Source organism: Heterocephalus glaber, unplaced genomic scaffold, assembly GCF_053883595.1.
Source record: "Heterocephalus glaber isolate CG9 unplaced genomic scaffold, H.glaber_assembly_v1.0 deba00001764, whole genome shotgun sequence".
Classification (NCBI taxonomy): Eukaryota; Metazoa; Chordata; class Mammalia; order Rodentia; family Bathyergidae; genus Heterocephalus; species Heterocephalus glaber.
The window spans coordinates 10,637,027-10,658,632 of NW_028258461.1; the positions used below are offsets into that span (position 1 = coordinate 10,637,027).

A 21,606-nucleotide genomic window follows, 5' to 3' on the forward strand; every position below is an offset into this window, starting at 1 on the left:
TAAAATCTCTATATACTTCTCATTATACCCTGGTTACATAACTAGTAGGACAAAATCTATTTCTTAGTAACTTTGTTCAAAATATGAGCATTCCCAGAAGTGAGATACATACTAGAATAGTATACTGATTAAGAGGATTAGCTTTAGGAAAGGAACTAAGTCCTTGAAAGACATAGCTATCAAAACTACTTAAGAAGAAATAACTTGATTAGTTTACACCTATGAAAGAAATTGAATTGCATAGTTTAAAATCTTCCCAAAAAGATTAGCTTTGAATTCAAATAGATGTAATTTTTGATCTTGGCTACATCACTTGCTTAGCATATAACCCTGTACAGTTATTTACCCTCTCTGTGCTTCAATATCCTCCTCTGAAATGTAAAGGTTATAATAATACCTACCTTAAAAATTGTCATGAGATTGAGTGAGTTAATATATATAAAACATTCAGTGTAGCTTCTGGCACAGAGTAAGTGCCTCCAAAATGGTAGACATTCAATTTGTCATTTTTTATCATTCATTTGAACACTATAGCTTGAAAATATTTTTATCTAGAACCTCAAAATTAAAATTTCTTGGGCTGGGGATTTAGCTCAGTGGTTCCGCTGCCTGCCCTGCAAGCACAAGGTCCCAAGTTCGATCCCCGGTACAAAAAAAAAAATTCTTGAACATGCACCTCTCTCTCTCTCTCTCTCTGTCTCTGTCATTGCCCATGATGTATATAGATAAATACATATTTATCAATAACATACGCGTGTATATTATAAATTTGTATCATGTACATTATAAACATACACAAAAATAGAAATGTCAAAAAGATGTGATGAAGTAAATATAAGTAATATCTTCCTTCTGCACTCTAACAGATTGTCTGTGCACCCCTTGGGAATGTGTGACCCCAGCTTGAAGGCCAGTGGAGCCCAGCTTATGCCTCCATTCAAGTCAACTAAACTTAACAAGTATCATGAATACAATTCTAAGTCCTGGGCCGGGGATTTAGCTCAGTGGTTCCGCCACCTGCCTTGAAAGTGCAAGGTCCTGAGTTCAATCCCTGGCACCACCAAACAGGCAAACAAAGAAACAATTCTAATTCCTGTGAGAAATGAATAGATTTATAGCATGATTCCTTTCCTCAAAAAATGCATGCTTTTATTGGAAAAGATTTGTTTTACTGAAATATTTTTAAACAGCAGTTAAAATAACACTTAGAAGGAAAATAATGATAAAATTTACAATAAAGTGAACAATGGGATATAATCGGGCTCCACGTATCTTCAAAGTGCAATGGGAAATCAGTGCAGTGAAAGAGTAAACTGGCTTCAAGCTAGTGCAGAGACTTCATCTTAGAAGCTTCACACCTTTGAGGAAGGATGGGGTTTGAGTAGAGAAGGCAAGGACATATGGCCGAGGATATGGAGGCAATGGAAGATCAGTGTAGCCGGGAGTGGGAGGCCGTGTGTTGAATAAGGATCAGAAAGAATAATAGATTAGGGTGAGATCTGAAGGGGAAGCTGGGGACACAGATGAGAGAAGGTAATGCAGCTGCTTTCATGTATTGAGCACTTATTACAAGCCACACACAGTGCTGCAAGCTCTCTCATTTACTCCACCTAACTTTGTGTGGTAAATACTACAATCATCCCCATGTTAGAGTTGAAGAAAATGGAATCTCAGAAACTTCACATGAATTTCTCAAATTCTTACCTGGAATTCAAACCAAGGTTTATCATCTGTATTCTGAACCACCACACCATCTGAAAGACTATGGATTCTTCAGTAAGAAAAATGGGTTGATAAAAAAGCAGTCCTTAAGGAAAAGGAATTTCATGGCAGTGAACAGGATGGGTAGGAATGGGAGGAAAGTAGAGGCAAAGAGACTTTAAGATGCTGGTAGTATCCTCCTTTGCCAATCTTCTCCCATCAACTCTGGTCAGTCCTACTGTCCATCTCCATACATGTGCTTGAGCAATCAAGCATTGCTGGCCAGTCACACAAGAGGATAAATTAAGTGTTTCTATAAATTCATGCCCACTAACCTCACATAAGCTTTTCTCTCTGCCCAGCCACCCTACTACTTCTCTCTAGTCAGTTTGTACTCTTACTCTGCAATAATTTTTTCAAACCTTCCCCGTCCTCAAACTCCACCTCCATATGTTTATCAGATAATCATGCCTCCTACTTCAAAGGAAAAAGTAATTGAAAGCATCAGATAGAAATTCAACTGTGCTTTAGATCTCATAACCTCCTGCCCTTTCAGAAACCTTACACCATCAATTATCAGCTCCTTTCCCTAATGAGCTTTTCCCTCCTGTTTTAAAACATATTTCAGTCTCTTGAAATAAAAAATCAAAACTCCACATCTCCCTGCAGGCACTTCCATCTTTTTCCTCCCATCACAGTCAAATTCTTTCAAGAAAGTTTATCTATACTTACTGTCTTCACTTCTCTGGCCACTCCTTCTCTATTTCTTTTGCAGATTCTATTCTACTGGGCTAAAGGCTTTGACCCAGCCTCCTGTTCTCTTCTCACTCTATAGTTTCTCTACAACTAGAGTTTCATGAATTTACACCTATGCACAAATGAGTCACAAACCCCTGTCTCTAGAACAGATCTCTATTTTGAGTTCCACATTTTTATAACCAATTGTTTACTTGACATCTTCTCTTAAATAGTCCGTCAATGTCTCAGAGTCAACATGCCCCAACTTCTTGAATTTGTCATATTCTCTCCAAGTTGGGTCTTCTATTATTTTACTAAATTGCCACAATACATTCAATTATACAAACCAACTCTCTCTCTCTCTCTCTCTCTCTCTCTCTCTCTCTCTCTCTCTCTCTCTTTCTCTCTCTCTCTCCTCTATTCTTTCACTCACCTGCCATAACTAACCCATAATCTTGTCTGATGGAAATTACCTCGATACGTCTCTTGACTCTATCAATTTCTCACTATCTCCATCATTTACCACCCTGACCAAATCACCTTCATCTCTCACCCAAACCGTTGCAGTAGACTCCCAACTGAGCTGTCTGCCACTACTCTTGGCTCCCTCCAGTCTGTTCCATTACACGACCAGAATGATCTTTTTGAAATGCAAATCTGCCCATCACATACACACACACACACACACACACACACACACACACACACACACTCACAGATCCCTCTAGTGGTTTTTCTTTGTTCATAGGATAGAAAGAAAGCATTTTAATAGAACCTATAAAGCTACCCATGCTTGACCCCTACCTACCTCTCCAATGTCAATTTGTGCTAAATCACACCCTTAACTTCTCAGCCCACAGCCTACCAGTATTTAACATTTTTAGTCTACCAGTATTTAACATTCTCCTTCTACCCTAAGTGCATTACATGTGCCATTGCCAATACTTGGAATATTTTCCCCTCCTTTCTTCATTTGATTAACCTCTATTCATCCTTCAGACCTCAACTCATGCATTATTTCCTCAGGGAGGCCTACCTTCTCCCACCCCCATAACTAGCTCAAACTAATCTATTTGAGATTATTATTATTACACCTCATGCCTCTTCTTCATAGCACTTGGAACAGCCGCAATTTTACATGTGTGCATATGTTTATTGATGTCTCCTTCCTCACTAACTTGTATGATCGAGCACCTCATCCTTCGTTGCTCACCATTATATCCTCAGTCTCCAGTGTGGGGCCTAGCACATGGTAGACATTCAGTACATATTTTTTAGGCTAAATAAATAAATGGCTATGATGAGAGCTATGTGAGTTCTCTGATCCTACAGCTATCAGAAAGAGTGGACAGGATATGGTAACAAAGAAGTTTAAGAGGTAAAGAAGACAGAGAAACCTGGAAGAACTCAAATTTTGCTTTTGGGAATAGATAATAGTGGTGATATTCACAGAATGGGAAAATTGAGAAGGCAGCCTCATTCAGAAGAAAAACACCCAGTTCAGACTTGGATAAGTGGAATTAAGGGTGAGGATGGAGCATCTAAGCAAAAATAGTGCATAGTAAAATTCAAAACTGAGCCATAATCTTCCTCCAATTCAAATCACCCAAAACAAAATCGTGCATATTTACCTTAGGGAAATTAGCATTTTGAATTTATCCATCTGAGAAATGCATTACCTATTGACATAAGAATAATTGTAGTAGTAGACAATCTACTAACTTACTTCACTTTCTTGCACAGTAAAATTACTGTTAATTTGCATATCAAGAGATTCTGAAATGTGTGTAGGATGTTCTTTAGGATTCTGTGGTCATTAGCAAGTAAAATGAGTGATACTCAGAAGCCTGTAATTGACTGTACAGGCGAGTTGATAAAAGTACCCACATTTATAGGAGCAAAAGTCAAAGTTATATAAGCAGGAATTTTTTTAACTTTTACAGCATCGTTTCAATTACCAGAGATCCACATTCTATTAAGCCTTCTTAACAAACCAGTGTATTTCAGCTTCCCAATATTGATTTCAAGTTTTCTGCTTTTAAATATGCACATAAGTGCAACTAAAAGGAGAGTTACTGTACTGCTATCTCAGTTTCCATTTTTGCAAATTGGTTTCAAAAAAATCCCAGCCAAGTGACTTTGCAAACCTCTATTAAAGTGTTGCTTCTAGCACATGAAAGAAATGTGGAATCCCAGAGCCTGAATCACTCTCTATGAATGTACTAATTATTAATAGGAAAGCTCATAATTTCCACTCCTTTACAAATGATTAGTCACTTTTTGGGAAACAATAAAACACTAAATATCACAGAAGCCTAAGTTATCTTCTTTGATGCAGCATTTCAAGAGCACTATTGGAGTGAACTGTAACAAGTAATGGGAAGGCTGGGGATTTAGCTCAGTGGTTCTACTCCCTGCCTTGCAAGCACAAGGTCCCAAGTTTGATTCCTGGTACCAAAAAAAAAAAAAACCCAAAAACAAATTATGGGAAACCCTATTAGAAAACAGAGGCTGGGAGTTAAACACACATTTTTTATCAGAAAAGGCAGAGCCATAGATGGAACAATTGGTAACAACATTTCTAGTAAGCATCTTTAAAAGGAACGTGAGATTTAGATAAATAAAAATAAAGGAGTTAAATGAGTTAAGAGGTGCTTTTTATGTACCAGAGATCTCTTAGGAAATGATGCATTTTATATTGCTCCATTTTAACCCAGAGCCTCGGTTCGTATATTTTAGAATAGCTTTCTACTGAATATTTCAGATGCATGGATTTTTCCAGAAGGATTGTTATGTTAAATTTTTCCTCCAAAGTGATTCCTAATAAAGATTCAACTCTTCATTCATTAAAACCATATAATTTTAGAATCAAGTTTTAGAGATTGCTTTCAAGCCTTTCATTTAGAAGTGAGGACCAGAGAACTGTGATGTTGGGAAGATAAGAATTTGACAGACGAAATGTTTAAGGAAGAAATATGACAATATGTGTAATGCCTCAGTTATCTAGCTCCCATAAATGCATGCCATTGATTTGCATGGAACTACCCCATACCAGGAAAAAGAAATGAAAACCCACTTCCCAGAATAACCAAGGAGAAACAAACTTTGATACTAAAAGCCAAGCTCTATAAATACTGAACAGTTCAAGAAGCAGCAGTCATCCAAATCAGTTTGCATAAACTTGAGGGGAGAACATCATCTTGGTAACCTAAACATTAAGTCAAACTTGCTAGCTTTGTTTGAAACTCAATGGGGATCTGAAATTATGACCATTCCCTGAAACAATATCTACCTTAAGGAATCATTCCTATTCCAGGTAAAGACAATCCAATCAAACATCAGTAGCTTCTTAGAACTAAGACCTATAGGAATTAGAGATTTTCAGTCACCTATCTAACGATTCATTACCATGGGTTAGCAAATATGACCAAAATCATCAGTCAGGCTGGTAGTGAGCATAAACTTCTTTGATAATTTAATTATTGGTGTGCTTTTTATCATAATCTATATGTACTTTTGTTTTTCTTAGATTCAGTATGATTTCTAGGTGGGGGTAAAGATTTTTTATGGTCCCTAAATGTTATACTTATCCCCATTGAATATAATGCCTCTCTTGCTTAAAAACCAAATGTTGTTAAATGATTGGTATAGCTACAATGCTATCCATATCATCTCTGTCATTCTTCTGCATCCTATTTGTACACACACACACACACACACACTTCTACCACCCAAAAACTATTAAAAAAAAGACTTCTCAACTGAACAAAATGGCATGAATCCACTTTTCCCTGCTCTTCTTTATTAGGTACAATTATAAGTCCTGAAAATAGCTTAAGAGACCACCAGAAACAGATCTATTAAAGATACTAAAAAGAAGGCAAACTTATTTGAGACCCTAGGAGTGGAGGAATGATACAGTGGCAGGCATTTTGCCTCCCCTATCCCAGCATAAAAAGGCACCACAGGCACTTTGTTTCCCAGTCCCTAACCTAACAATATAAGATAATCTAATTAAGCTCTTTCCCCTTCTGGGTCAAATAGGAGTCCCTCTGACAACATCAGATAAGCCTAACACCACCAGCAAAGGGAAATAACTTGGAGCCCTGCTAATATTAAGAACAAGAAGCAGCCAAGAGAGGCATTCTCCATCCCTGCCAGGCCTAAGTGTTCTCTCCCCACCAAGATGTTGGCTGAACAGAACCTGTCTGAAAACACTGTTTGTTCCTATCTTCCCAACAGTCTCCTTGCCCACTCAGAACCACTAAGGCAGACAGGCTAAGAGGAAAAAAGGAGCCAGTAACAGCAAGTGACCTGGTTCAGGCAGCCATTTTGTCCCTGCAGTCCTGAGATTCTTCTCCCTCACTCAGAGACACCAAAGTAGGGGGTGGGTGAGAGTCAAGGGAAGGGGACCCCATTAGCAGCAGGTAGCCTGTGCAGGAAGTGTAGCCAAAGACTCTCATTTCCTGACCACACAGGGGAAGCCAAACCAAGGGATATCAGTAGAGGAATCCTACCACCCCTCCTCTCCAATGGAAGACCCTTTCCATTCCCTACCCAGGCAACACTAACAGGAACCAGAGGGAGCCCCAAAGGCAAAGACAAAATACTACGAAGACACTAAAAACTTTGTCTGTATTTGGAAGCACAACCCACAAAAGTGGACCAAGACCTGTGGGCTAAACCTAAACAGAATGTCTACTGAAATGAAAATTTTAAGTAAGACCTAGAATCTCCTAACATAATTGATAAAGTATCCAAGATACAATTGTATCAATCACCTATCATACCAAGAACCAAGGAAATCGTGTTTTGACTGAGAAAAGACCATCAAGTCACGGCAAAATGAACATGGATGAGATGTTGGAATTATCCTACAAGAATTTTAAACAACCATCATAAAAGTGATTGTACAAGCAAACACAAATTCTCTTGAAATGAAACAAAGGAAATCTCCAAAAAAGAAAAGATATAAAAAAGAATGAAATGGAAGTTATAGAGCTGAAAAATATAACAATAGATATTTTTAAAACTTGATCCATAGGCTCAACAGGAGAGTGGAGATGACAGTAGCATCAGAAAACTTGAGGAAAGAAAGATAGAATTCACCATCTGAAACAACAGACAGAAAATAGACTGAAGAACAGTTCCTCAGGAACATGTGGGAAAATAAGAAAATACTCAGCATTCCTATCATTGAAGTCCTAAAAAGAGAGGAGAAAGACAATGGAGCTGAAGATGTATTAAAAGAAATAAAGACTGAAAGCATCTTAAATTTGACAAAAGATACAAACCTACAGATTCAAGAAGCTGGATGAAACTCAAACAAGTTGTACCCAAAATATCCATGGAAAAACACCACAATTAAACTTTTGAAACCTAAAAGACAAAGAAAATTCATGAAGGCAACCAGAGAAAATTGGCATATTGCTTATAGGGAAGTGATAATTCAAATGAAAGCAGATTTCTCATCTGGAAGCAAAGTAAGTTAGAAGGAAATGTCATAACCTTTTTCAAATGCTGACAGAAAAGAACTATTAGCTGTGAACTCTATATCCAGCAAGCTATCCTTCAGAAATGAAATGAAAATAAGAACGTTCTCAGATGAAGTAAAAAGAAAAAAATTTGTCAACAACAAACCTACCCTTAAAAGCTTAGTGAAATCCAGGTATGGTGGTCCATGCTTGTAATTCCAGCACTCAGGAAGCCGAGGCAGGAGGATCGCAGTGAGTTTGAGGCCAGCCTAGCCTACGTAGTGAGTTCAAGACCAGCTTAAACTATGTAGTGAGATCTTATCTCCAAAAAGTAAAAGACAAAAAATAAAACAAAACAGTAAAAAGTTTAGATAAAGGGAGTACTTCAAGCAAAAAGGAAATTATTTTTAAAAAGAAATCTTGGAACATCAGAAAGGAAGAGGAAAAGAAGAGAAATATGAGGTACCTACAATAGACTACCTTTTTCCTCATGAACTTTATAAATCATATTTGATGGTTAGACCAAAATCATAACACCATCTGACATGCAAAGCAGTGACATTTAAAAGTGAGAAAAGTCAAGGGAGCAAAATGGAAGTGAGGTTTCCATGTTTCACTCAAAACAATAAAATGTGGCTACCACTAGATTGTGATGTCACATTTTTATATTGTAATACCAAAAACAACCACTAGAAAAACTATACAAATAGGGAAACCTCAAAACATCATGAATAAGTTAAGATAGAATCCCAAAATATATTCAAGTAACCCAGAGGTTGCTATTTACAACAACAAAAAAAGAAAATGCACTGGAAAACAAATCCCAGGGCCCAGATGATTTCCCTGGAGTTTATTACCAAAGAAAAATAACAGTGATCTTTCTTCCAGAAAGGGAAGAGGAATGAACACATTCCAATCTGAGGTCACTGTTATCCTGATACTAAAATCAGCAAAAATAATATAAAGAAAAAACTATAGACCGATATCCCTCCTAATCTTAAATGCAAAAATTCTCAACAAAACATTATCAAACTGGATGTAGCATGTATGAAAAGAATTATATACCATGACCATGTGACACTTATTCCAGATATGCACGAGTGGTTAACCGCAGGAAAGTCAATCTGCATAATCCACTATACCAACAAGCTAAAAAAGAAAAATCATACGCTTATCTCAATTGGTGCAGGAAAGGCATTTGACAGAATCTCACATTAACTCCTAATAAAATCTCTCAGCAAGTTTGGGATAGAGGGGATTTGCAAAAACTTGATAAAGAGGAACATCAAGAAATCGCCAGCAAATATCAACTGTAATGATGAAAGAAAAACTGAATGCTTTTCCTCTAAGATGAGAAACAAGGCAAGGATGCCTACTCTCACTACTCTTTTGTTTTGTTTTGTTTTTTGTTTTTTGTTTTTTGGTACCAGGGATTGAACTCGGGTCCTTGAGCTTGCACAGCAGGCGGCAAAACCACTGAGCTAAATCCCCGGCCCCCCTCTCACTACTCTTATTCAATGTAATACTGGGATGTCGGAGCCACTCAGGTAAGACAAGGAGATGAAATAAAAAGCATCACAGATTATGTGCTGTTCATGCAGCAAATTAGGTGGTTGTTCATACACAAAATCCCAAATAATTTCCATGAAAATAATCTTACATAATTTATGAGTTCAGTAAGGTTGCAGGATACAAAATTAACAAAACAAAATCAATCATATTTCTGTGTCCTAAACAAGCAGAACCCAAAAAGCTATTTATAATTTCTCCAATGAAAATGAAATACTCAGGGATACACTTAACATAATATGTGTATGCCCAAAATCATAAAACTCTAATGAAAGAACTAAAACCTTAAAAATTGGGAAGGCATACCATGTTCAAAAATTGAAAGATTCATCATAGTGACAATGTCGATTCTCCTCAAACTGATATGCAGATATACAAATTCCAGCCCAGTTTTATATCAACATGGTCAGGCTTAATCTAAAATTTTTATGGAAACAAACCTTAGAATAGCTAAGCCAATTTTTCAAAAGAATAAGGGGAAGGGAGTCACTCTTCCCTGTATTAAGTTTTGCTATATAACTATAGCAATCAAGCTATCGTGGTGTTAGCAGTGGGATAGACATGCAGAAGAATGAGACAGAAAGCTCAGAACTAGACCATACAGTTAGGATTCACTGAGTTTTGAAAAAGGTACAAAATCAATTCAATAAAGAAAGAATATCCAATGAATAGTATTGGCGCAATTGGACATTCACAGACACACATAGGAGACCTCAAACTAAACCTCACACCTTAAGCAAAAATTAACTCAAAATGAATAGCAGACTTACATGAAAATATAAAACTATGATACTTTTAGAAAAATAGGAAAAATCTTGGGGATTTAGGGAATTTTAAAAGTTCTTACACTTGACCCCAACAACATGATCCATAAAGATATAAATTGATAAATTAGACTTTTTAATTAAAAGCCTTTGTCCTGTGAAAGCCCATGTGAAAAGTATTTTTAAGAATCAACAGAGTAAGAGAAAATATTTGTGAAATACATACTCAACAAAAAATTAAAATAGGCGAAGGACTTCAAAACTCAATAGTAAAGCAACCCAATTCTTAAAAAAAAAAAAAAAAAAAGGGCAAAAGACAGGAACAGACATTTCACTGATGATGAATACATCCAGAGCGAGAATTAGCACAGGAAAAGATGTTCAACATCACTGGGCATCAGGGAAACGCAAATTAAAGCTGCAATGAAATATCACTACACATTTACAAAAATAGTTAAAATAAAAAAATAACACAAAGTGCTGGAAAGGACGCAGAAAAACTAGATCACTTATATGTTGCTGGTGAGAATGTAAAATGGCAAAAACATTTTGAAAAAAATTGGGCAGTTTCTTATTCAAAAGAAACCCAAAATGTGCAGCTACCAGATAGCTCAGCAATTGCACTATAAGCATTTATTCCAGAGAAATGAAAACGTGTTCGCACAAAAACCTGTACACAAATATTCACAGGAGTTTTTGTAATAGCTAAAAATTGGAATTGGGCCAGATATCTTTCAACAGATGAGTGGCAAAAAAAAATAATAATGACCGTGATTCATCCACACCATGTACTACTACTATTTACATGCATAAGAACGATGTCTCTCCAGATAATGGGGTTTTTTTAAGTTCATCTTAACAGGTCGCATACTGCAATTCTATTTACATATTATTTTTGAAATAACAAAATTTTAGAGATAGAGAGCAGATTAGAGGTTACCAGAGATTAGGGATTCAGGGAATGAATTTGGGTGGGAAAGGGTAGGAAAGAACTAAGTGTGTTTATAACAGGGCAGCATGAGGAATGTTTGTGGTATAAGAACTGTTCAGCATCTTGAATCTGGTGGTGGATACACAAGTGTACACTGGTGATAAAAATGTATAGAACTTAATATCCACACACAAATGAGTACAAGCAAAACTAGAGAAATCCAAATAAGATTGGTGGGTTGTAACAACGTCAATATTCTGATTGTTATACGAAAGCTTTGCAAAATGTTTCTATTAAGAGAAACTGGGCAAAGTGTACAAAGAATCTTCAGATGTATGTGGATCTACAATCATCTCAATAAAAATACGATTTAAAACCCAAATGTAAAAACCCACACTATCCGAGTAGTTGAGCAATAATAACCAAGTGTGCATTTGTACTCGAGGGACCACAGAAGTCACAGAGTCCAACCTTCATGTTTTGTCACACTTATTCTGTTCCCTTTTATGAACAAATGATCACTTCCACTAATTATTTACATGAGCCTTGCTGTTTCTGTTTGTGAAAGTGGGGATAATTACAAGGGCCTGTGGACTTGTCATTTGCTCTTTCACTCTTGACAAAGTTGTATTATTGGAAACTGGAGAACAAAGTTATAGAGTGGCAGAATATTTATGAGGCATTTTGTAGCAGATGTACTCGCTAAGGTACCAAATTCTGGTTGTGATTCTTGGTATATCATATCATATTAAATCTATGTGTTGTTCTAGCCTGCATATCACATCTGGCTTTTGTTTCAATAATGAACTTTGTAAATATAGTTCAATGTGTTGATTATATGTGTGAGAGATGATGGTGACCAAATATTGCCACAAGTAGATTGGCCTGTGGAGTACCAAACATATGAAGTGGCTATCTTTAAGATGATAAGAAAAAAAATTGGCTTCTGCATTCAGATTTTAAGTAAAGGCATGAAAGAAGAATGGATCCTGCAACACGAAGAAAAAGACAGGCTAGAGCTTCCATCTCCAGATCTATAGGAGAATGTCATCATGTGTAGGAGAAATCAAATAAGGAAGTTTTGAGCAAACTACATGCAGTTCATGCTTATATTTTCATGATGAAAAACGACGATAGCACAGAGAATTGATGCACAAGGGCAAGACCAAATTACCTTTCAGCAATAGAGCCCATTACCATGGAGCTTTTCATATGAGAGCTGATAATTGGATAGAGGTATTAGTAGTAGGCCAAAATAGACCTTTAGAAAGTACATAAACTATACAATCCATCTCTGCATATTTTTAAGTGTGATCAGTTCATAAAATAATTCAAAGCAGCTGGAGTATTTAATTAAGAAATGTCAGCAGAGTAATGACAGCACAAATAAAGGAATGCTGTGTTTTAATACAGTGTAGATTTCCCAGGATGGACTCCATTTATGTTATTTCATTCTTTTCAATAGAAGGGATTTCTCCAATGTACAGCACACTTGATCTTAACCAAAAGGCCGAGAAGCGATGTCCAGTATACAACAAAGAGTAATTTCATCTTCATGTCTTTGGAAAACTTTTCATCTTCATATACTCACAGTCAGAACAAATTCTTTTTTGGATCACGTGTCTGGGTTGAGATTAGGATATTATGCTCACCATACCTAAAAAGGGACTTTAGTTTGTGATCAGTCCTTAATGACCGTTCCAAGACATTTTTGTCGCCATCAAATACTTTAAAAATTCTTGTAAATTTTATCATAGCTAAAAACTGGGGAAACATTTAAAGTCCTTCAAATAAAGTTTTTGAAAAAATTATAGCATGTCCTTATTCTATAATTCTATTCGGCAACCTACCCCGAGAAATAATCAGATAGCTCTATATTTTCTGATATGGAAATACTTCCATAATGTATTCTTAAATTTAAAAACAGATGCTGAAGCCTGTGCATATAATGACTATCCCAACTGAAAAAAGAACATTTACAGGTAAATCTAAGGTTTACATTTTCCTTGAAATATGCCTAAGAAATTGTTAATAAATAATTTTGGCAAGAGCCACTTAAGGGATTGAAGTGAAAGGAAACTTTTATTTTGAATTTATATTTTTAAATGTTTTTCTGTATGTATCTATTAATTTTACTTTGCAGATTTTAAAGAAAAGTTAATAAAATAACTAGTAAAATAATAAATCAATTAAATTGCAAACGCTTATATGCTTTCTTTGAGAAATTCTACTTTTAGGAACGTGTCCTATAAAATTGCAAGTTCATGTATACCAAGACGTAAGTATGTATGAGGAAATTTATTGTAGCATTATTTGTAACTGCAAAAAATGAAGCAATTGAAATATTTATCAGTGGTAGGTTAGTCAAATAAATTAGGTTACATCTATAAAATGCAATATGGACAGCCCTAAAAATAGGTTTCAGTTTACTTATGTGTCCATAATAATATTGTTAAAATAAATCAAATTGTAGAACAATGTGTATGTGTGTATGCATATATGCTTTATTGTTGTTTAAGTTACACACACAAATGCACATACATCCACATGTACACACACTCATAAAATCATAAGAAAAAGTCCTTTAAAGTAGAGAACTCTATGGAGAAGATAGAGGAGGTGTTGCTATATACTTCATATACTTTTGTATTGTTTAAATCTATTTTATTCACAACCATATATTTTGCACTTGTGATTTTTAAAAATAAGGGAAAGAGGATTTTTTAAAAAAACCAAAATAAATTTCTAACAACCCCTTTACTGTTATTATTACTGTGCTGTTTAAATATCCCTGAGACATCTCGACTACAATGAGTATTTATTAAACCCAGAAAGGGTTCACATTTTTCAACAAATGCTCCCCAAAAGCCTTAAGTGTAAGTAGATTTATAGAGATTTGTACCTAGCAATGTGCTCAATAAAATTTATTTTTAAAGGTAATAATCCTTTTATGGGTTATAAATACCAACTAGGCAAAAGCTAAGCCTAGACACGTTATATAATTGCTCATATTTATTTCCATATTGCAACTCTTTTCTTAGATATCACATGGCCAGACAGAAGTAGAAGACGTATGGTGTTGCAGGTACTTCAGCGATGAGGCCAGCAGTAAGTCCAGCCAGTAGCCTAATTCTACACAGTGGGTTGTCAATGTCAGAAATTCCCTTCAAAGGAAGCTTCTAAGACAGAGGTTCAATACCTTTCGGGGCCACAGATTCCCTTCAGGTGATTCTTCATGGTGTGGGAGTGCAAAGAAGATGGGCCTTGCAAACAGACACGTCTTTGTTCAAACCCCAGCTCTACTACTTATTTGATTGGAGATCTTAGGCAATTTGCTTAACCTCTCTGAGCTTCTCTTTCCTCATCTATAAAAAGCTTGGCACATGGTAAGAACTTAGTAAAAGTTATCATATTGTTGTAATGTCATGGAAATTAGTATGGACTCTGTCCTCAGGGAAAAAAATCCACCTTGCAGTTTTAGAGTGTCGTGTACAATTTCAAGGGCTTTGTGAACTCCTTCTAGGCCATTCTGGCCCTCGGAGTTAGGAACTCCTGTTCAAAACCTGGGAAGAACACTCAAAGAAACCTGAACAGTAAAGAGAATGTTTTCTACCCTTTGGGCTTGATCATCACTTTAGGTAGCATTTTCTCCTGTTGTTCTGTTAGATTATTTGTGTATTATGTCCACAAGAACTGAATCAGACTAAGAGGATGGACTGTATGTTAAACAATGTACAAAAGAGCAAAATATATGAGGGTTGTATAGCAATGTAACACATCAATTAGATTTAGTTATTTGCCAGCCAAGTGGTAGAAAAGGCCACGGCCATTAGGTGGACATATTAGGTTTTTAAAGACCTCTGCAAAAGCATGTGGTTTACCAGGGCCATTACAACCAGCTAGAACTACCTCATTTATTTTCAAGACCACAAAAAGGGAGAAACCAAGTACCTTCAGGTAGTAGCATAAAGCAATAGCTTTCCTACTCCTTTGCTTTGGCCTGATCTCAAAGAGACAGAAATTCCTTGTGACGTGTCTCTGCCATTAACTCAAACAGCATCAAGATTATTGGTGAACACATATCCTCATAGGCTGTGAAAGCCCTCTTAGGCTTGGATCTAGCCCCTGTTCCCTCCTTAACCTCTCTTCCCCCAAAGCCATAAGAAGAATAAATAACGTTTCTGTAAGAATAAGTGAACACTTTCGGAAACAGAAAAATCCTATCTTGATGCTACTATTACTGAGTAGCCATGCTTCAGGATTGCTGTTGCTGCTGATGATGGAGGGGATTGAAAATGAGGGAACAGAGGAATTATACAGAGAAAAACAGTTCTTATTTCCTTCTAAAAGCTAGAGAGGAGAAAAATGCATGTATAATTCCAAGAAGACAGTTTGTTGTTTTTTTTTTTGCAAGAACTCCATTACAAACAGTTCTTCAATATCATGATGGTACTTACAAGAAAAATGAATTGCTGGTAAATGCTATTCCCCACCAAAAGGAATTAAGCCTCACTGGCAAAATGGCTGAACAGAAAAAAGTACACGTTAAGCCTAGAACATCCTGTTGTGCAAGAAAATAAGAAAATGATCAAAGAATGATGGGACGAGTCTAAAGAGCACAAGAGCCATATTGAAGAGTTCCCACTAGCCAAATCTCAGCCAATTTGAGTATCAAAATAAACAGTAACAGATTTTAATACAATGAATAAAATGAGTATGAGTTTCTTCTTATATAAATAAACACAGGAATGAATGGATGTATAAGTAAAAATGGAAGAACAGAAAGCTCTTACTTACAATAGAATTCCAACTAATAAATGTAGAAAAAATAGAAATTTTTTAAACAAATCACAATTCTGCTACCATTATAACAACAGTGATTCAGACAAAAATCATCAATAAGTATAAAAGTATTGGGTAAAAGTTTGATAAGAAGAAGATATTTACATACCCTCCAAATATCTCCTCAAAAATTATTTAATATGACAAAAGAAAAAATAGTAACTTTGCAGTGGGGAAATCTGACAGACATCAGAATCAAATGATAAACGTTATTATCATGAATAGTGGGACAAATTGGCACCATATGTGTACTGATGGGATACGCTGAGAATAATACGTCATTTCTGTGATGTTCTTGTCCAAAATACATAGCCTGTACTTACCTAACCTCGAGGGAAAATTACACAAATTCAAATTAGGAAAGATTCTACAAAATAGTGGGACTGCATGCTAGAAATGTCAAAGTCCTGAAGGACAAGGAAACTCTGAGGAAGGGTCTGTTTCAGATTAGTCTAAAGTGACATGGTAACTAAATGTAATGCGTGCTCCTGAATTAGATTCTAGACCAAGCAAAAAAAGAAAAACTACAAAAGAAATTATTAAGGCAATTGGCTAAATTTGAATATAAACTATGAGTTCGTCCTTAATATCATATGGATGTTAAATTGATTTTGATCATTGTATCGTGGTTAAGTAAGAGAGTTCATTATTCTCAGGGAATATGCACTGAGATATTTAATGATAAAAAGGAATCAGACCATTCCTGCAATTTACTCTCAAATGACTCAGATACAAAAATTTTGCTTGCTTGTGTGTGTGTGTGTGTGTGTGTGTGCGCGTGTGTGTGTGTGCCCTCATATGTGTAGACAGAGGAGGGGGGAGAGAGAAGAGAGAAATTCAGGTAGAGAGAATGATAAAGTATATGGGAAAGTGTTAACTTTTGGTGAATCTGAGTAAAGAGTATATAAATTCTGTTATTCTTGCAAATTTTCTGAGTACATTAAAGAGTACATGACAAACATTTGGCACCCTTGAACTCCTTGGAGGAAGACAGCCTTGATCTAGGAGTGGATTACTTGAAGTAGCAAGCAGAGGAGCACCATATCAATGTTGCCCTTGCTAAGAAGAAAAATGCATAAGTTACTCACAGCAGCGCAGTCTTCTGTCAACAGTTGGAACAATCTTATTGACAAGCCAAACATCTTCTTTCCAACTAACAACATTTCCATCTAAACACTTCATAAATTCTTCATTTTCCAGGATGTGGTCCCAGAGTTGAAAATAGTACAAGCTGCCAGTAAAGCGAGGTACCAAACTTTTAATCTGTCCAACTCCATTCTTAGGAAAGTGTCCTAGGACCAGCGTCCCATTAGGCGTCAGACTGTGTGGCCGATTTGTTATTACCAGTATCCGTTCTTTATTCAGGAAGAGCTCTAACCTGCCCTTTACACCATCCCATATCAAGCATACTGTATGCCACTGAAATGGAATTAGATGGTAACTGATATAAAAAGTCTTGCCCAAGTTGTATAGTATTAGCTGCTGATGGTCCCCTGCAAGTCCAAGGTCTATGTCGCTTCTGCCCAGGGAGGGGTTATTAGTAATATAGGAGAAGGCCATCCAATAACTTGAATAGTCACCCATGAATACCAGATCAATGCATGCTGTGTATCGGCTGAGTTCAGGAATGATGTTGGTCAGGCTTACATATGTGTCACGTCTTCCATAAAAATCCAGCCTTTTCCCTTTTAGTGAAAGTGTATCTGTCCAAATTTGGAGACAGGAGAAAGAAAATCAATGAAATTTCAGTTAGAAGTCTTTTATCATCTTTGGCAATATAGTCAAATTGTACAATATAATTATGAGTCAATGCTATGCAAATAAGCAAATAGTAGGAACACAAAAATTATCTGTATTTCACATTGGCATGTGATTTTTCGGCAGAAGAGTTTCTTCATAATTCTATTTTCCCTGGGCTAATATGAAAAGTTAGGTTAGCCTTCTAGGAGTGCACACCAGCTGAACAGCTTGGAGGGGTCATTACAAGTCTGTGGCTAGTGAGGGAAGAGGTCAAGGAAAGGCAGCCTGGACTTCCAATTTTCTACACATAATCCTCACACATATAATCAAAAGAGAATTATTTCCACCTGCCTAGCTGCCTTATTATATTCATGATGCATCAGTTAATTTGTTTCCCCAATGCCTTTTCCTGAGCCAAATTACCTGATTTATTCTGTCTCTGGAGACAGCTTCTCACTGAATGGCACTGACAAATGTCTGAAAGATGACCAGCTGGACAATCCAGAAGCTCCAAGATTTCTTCTTGGACTTAGAAATGGAAGAGATGCCACTGCTCTGAGTGCACCCAGATGCCCTCATTCTCTCTCCTAAGTGGGCCACAGTGGCATTAAGACACTCTAGACAGCTTTAGACACAGTGACCAATGGTTCTGGAGTCAGAGATCCTGGGGTGGAGTCTCCACTCTGACACTCCTAAGCAATATAACCTGGAGCTAGTAACTGAACTCCCCGATGCTTCAATGTTTGCTTCAGTAAAATGGGAACCCGGAGTCACAGTGTTGTATCTGACCAACGAAAGGGGTCACTTTCTCCCTCCATTCCTCTACTGGAATCCTCTAAACCAAATGAGCACATGTGTACACCTGCCCACACACACATGTCCAACTTGCACACATCCATGTGCAGAAATGCATTCCATCCATTTGCCAGAATTATTTCTGAACTGTCTATGGTGGATGAGCAAGTGCTTATTTTTGTCTCTGGCTAATGTGATTCTATTATCTTATTATGCTTCATGTGGCTAATAAATCAAGAGCTAATCCCACAAGACGGTAATTACTATGAAACAAAGTCTCGATTATTGTTGGTTTACACTGCTTTTCTGCTGAGCTCTCCAAAATGACGTCAAACACAACATTTAAGAACTGGCTTTATGGTGAGCATAAATCTCAGGAGTTTACTTGTTCCTCAAAAAGAATGTCTTATAGTCTCATATGCTCTGCAAGGGCCTCTCTTCTCTACAATATACTAACATAAAACCAGTGGCTAAATGACAGGAATGATCAACTTACAAAATTAGAAATATGAAATCCAATAGTGTAAAAAAATGCCATTTCACTATTTTAAGAAAAAAAAAAAACAATAATGAGATACTATTTTTGCCTATGAGATTGATAAAATTTAGGAAGACTGAGAATACCCAGCATGGGCAAGCCCAGAGGGAAATGAGTCACTTACTTGCTGCTGGTGGGAGTGCCAATTCTGTAGTATATTTGAAGGGCAATTTGCCAGTATCTATGACAATTTTAGTTGTGTATATACTTTTGACCCAGCAATTCCATTTCCATAAACTTATTCTAGACAAATACACATACACACAAAGCTACAAGTACAATAATATTTATTGCAGCATTGTTTCTAATGAAGAAAAATTGAAAAACTTGTGTATGTATCACTAGGTAGCTACTTAGGAAAATTACTACCTTTATATGATGGAGTATTAAAACATAAGAGATCAACCTATTATAGTCATGAAGAGATTTTCAAGGCTTAATATTAAGTAAACTGGGACTTAAGTGTAGATACATATTATCTTATAAAAATAAAATTAAAATGTGTGTTAGCCTACACTGAGAAAAAAGTCTAGAAGAACATGTATGAAACAGTCAAGAATGGCTATCTTTAGGTGTGAGATTTAGGAGGATTTTTACTTTCTATGATACTTATTTCGGTAAAATCTACATTTTTACCAATCATGTATTATGTTAATAACCAGAAAAATATAGACTGGTGGGTAGGTGGGTGAGTAAATGGATAGATGGATGGATGATAGGTACATAGATAGATAGATAGATAGATAGATAGATAGATAGATAGATAGATAGAACCACTTATGACCTTACTTGAGATTCTGCACACAGAGGTAAATTCTACTAAGACATGAGCAGAAGAGTGGTGTCATAGTGTCTGAAAAGCCAGATTTGTGTCTCAATTGTGTCTCTTAGTAGCTGTGGACTTGGGCAATTAATGCACATAAAGTGCTCAGGAAAGTGTCTGGCAGATAGTGAGCACTATATAAATGCTAAATAAATAAATTTGTGTCACTTCTGTGTACCTTGTACTTCCATGGAAAAATAGGAATAAGAATTGCCTACCTCACAGGGCCATAAAAAGAGAGGATGCCACAGCAGCTAACATTTAGTTTATCTGCATGAGAATGTTTATAAACCATGAGGCGCCATGTAAATGTCAGCTGCGATGTTTGCCAGTATCATTAGCAGAAACTTTTCTACTCCCACGAGCTCTTTCACACCCTCACATGTGCAAGTGCATCTGTGCTGAGCCCTGCTGCAGCCTCCAGGCCTCTGGTGGGGTTCCGAGGAGGCCGAGCTGCGACGAGGAAGAGAGGGGTTTGTCCCTTCTGTTTGGCCAGACAAGCAGCCTTCTCCGAGAGGCCTCTCAAGGGCCTGCTTCAAAGGCCACTTGTGTCTGCATATGATTTCGCTATCCATTGCAGATGTCTGCTTGGACACTACCATCTGTTCGCTGGCAATTTCCAAGTCCAAATCGCATGATTACTCCCCCAAAGTGTATTCTCTCTTGATTTTGGCTTCTCCATGTCTCTTTATCTCTATCCACTGTTTCTTTTCAGTTCAAGTCCCATTTATTATTTTCCCTACTTTAAAAAAAAGCAGTGTTTTATTCCCTTATAAAAGTGACAATGTACATTTTTCCTTTTTAAAGAAAAAGTTAAAAGTATTAGAAAGTAAAAAGATGAGAACAAAGTCAGAGAAAGAATTTTGCCACCTAGAGATCATCATGAACCTCTTGGTATGTTTCCCCTGATTTGTTTGTTTGTTTTTGTTTTTTCTGTGCACAGGTTTTTCTTGTTTCTGGGTGGCTGAGATCATATTGTGTGGAAAATTTGTTCCTTTTCTTTTTTCACTTAATATTATAGTGTAAGTGTGTGCCATGTTAGGAAAAACTCATCATAAGCCTCATTAAAACTTCTGTGTTACAGTCCCAGCAGCACTGAGCACCATTTATTTTGTACTGGGAAAAATTATATAACATTAAATTCCTTAGTTTAACAATTTTAAAGTGAACAAGTCAGTGACATTTAGTAAGTTCACAATGAAATCCTGTACCAACTAAGCAGTTATTCTGACCTTACCCCTCCCCCATCCCCTGACAACCACTAATCTGTTTTCTATATTCATGGGTGTGTCTAACCTGGACATTTCATGTAAATGGAAACATACAGTATGCAGCCTTTTGTGTCTGCTTTCTTTTGTGTAGCATAATGTACTTCAATGTTGTAGCATTTATCAGCACCTCATTCTTTGTGTGGCTGTGGAACATTCCACAGTATAGATACCTCATTTTATTCATTAATTCATCTGTTAATGTATATTTGGGCTGTTTCTGCTTTTACTTTTATGAACAGTGCTGCTATGATTTTTGCTACACATTTTGTTTCAATAAAATGTTTTCATTTTATGCCATTCATTTTGTTTCAACGCATGTTTTCATTTCCTTTGTATATATACTTAAGACTGGAATTACTGGGTTATATATAACTTCTATGTTTAAATTGTTGAATAACAGCCAAACTGTGTTTCAAATCA

At 36.4% G+C, this 21,606-nt stretch overlaps 1 protein-coding gene and 1 pseudogene across 1 annotated transcript in view; both read right to left on the bottom strand.

The window, feature by feature from the left end:
- Window positions 1–21,606, bottom strand: part of Adgrg4 (adhesion G protein-coupled receptor G4) — a 113,751-nt gene that overhangs the window by 79,103 nt on the left and 13,042 nt on the right. The window contains exon 2 of the mRNA XM_087202093.1: window positions 17,108–17,722. Within this exon, the coding sequence (XP_087058219.1) occupies window positions 17,108–17,722 (615 nt within the window). The remainder of the gene's footprint in view (window positions 1–17,107; window positions 17,723–21,606) is intronic.
- Window positions 12,521–12,699, bottom strand: LOC147821105 (U2 spliceosomal RNA; annotated as a pseudogene).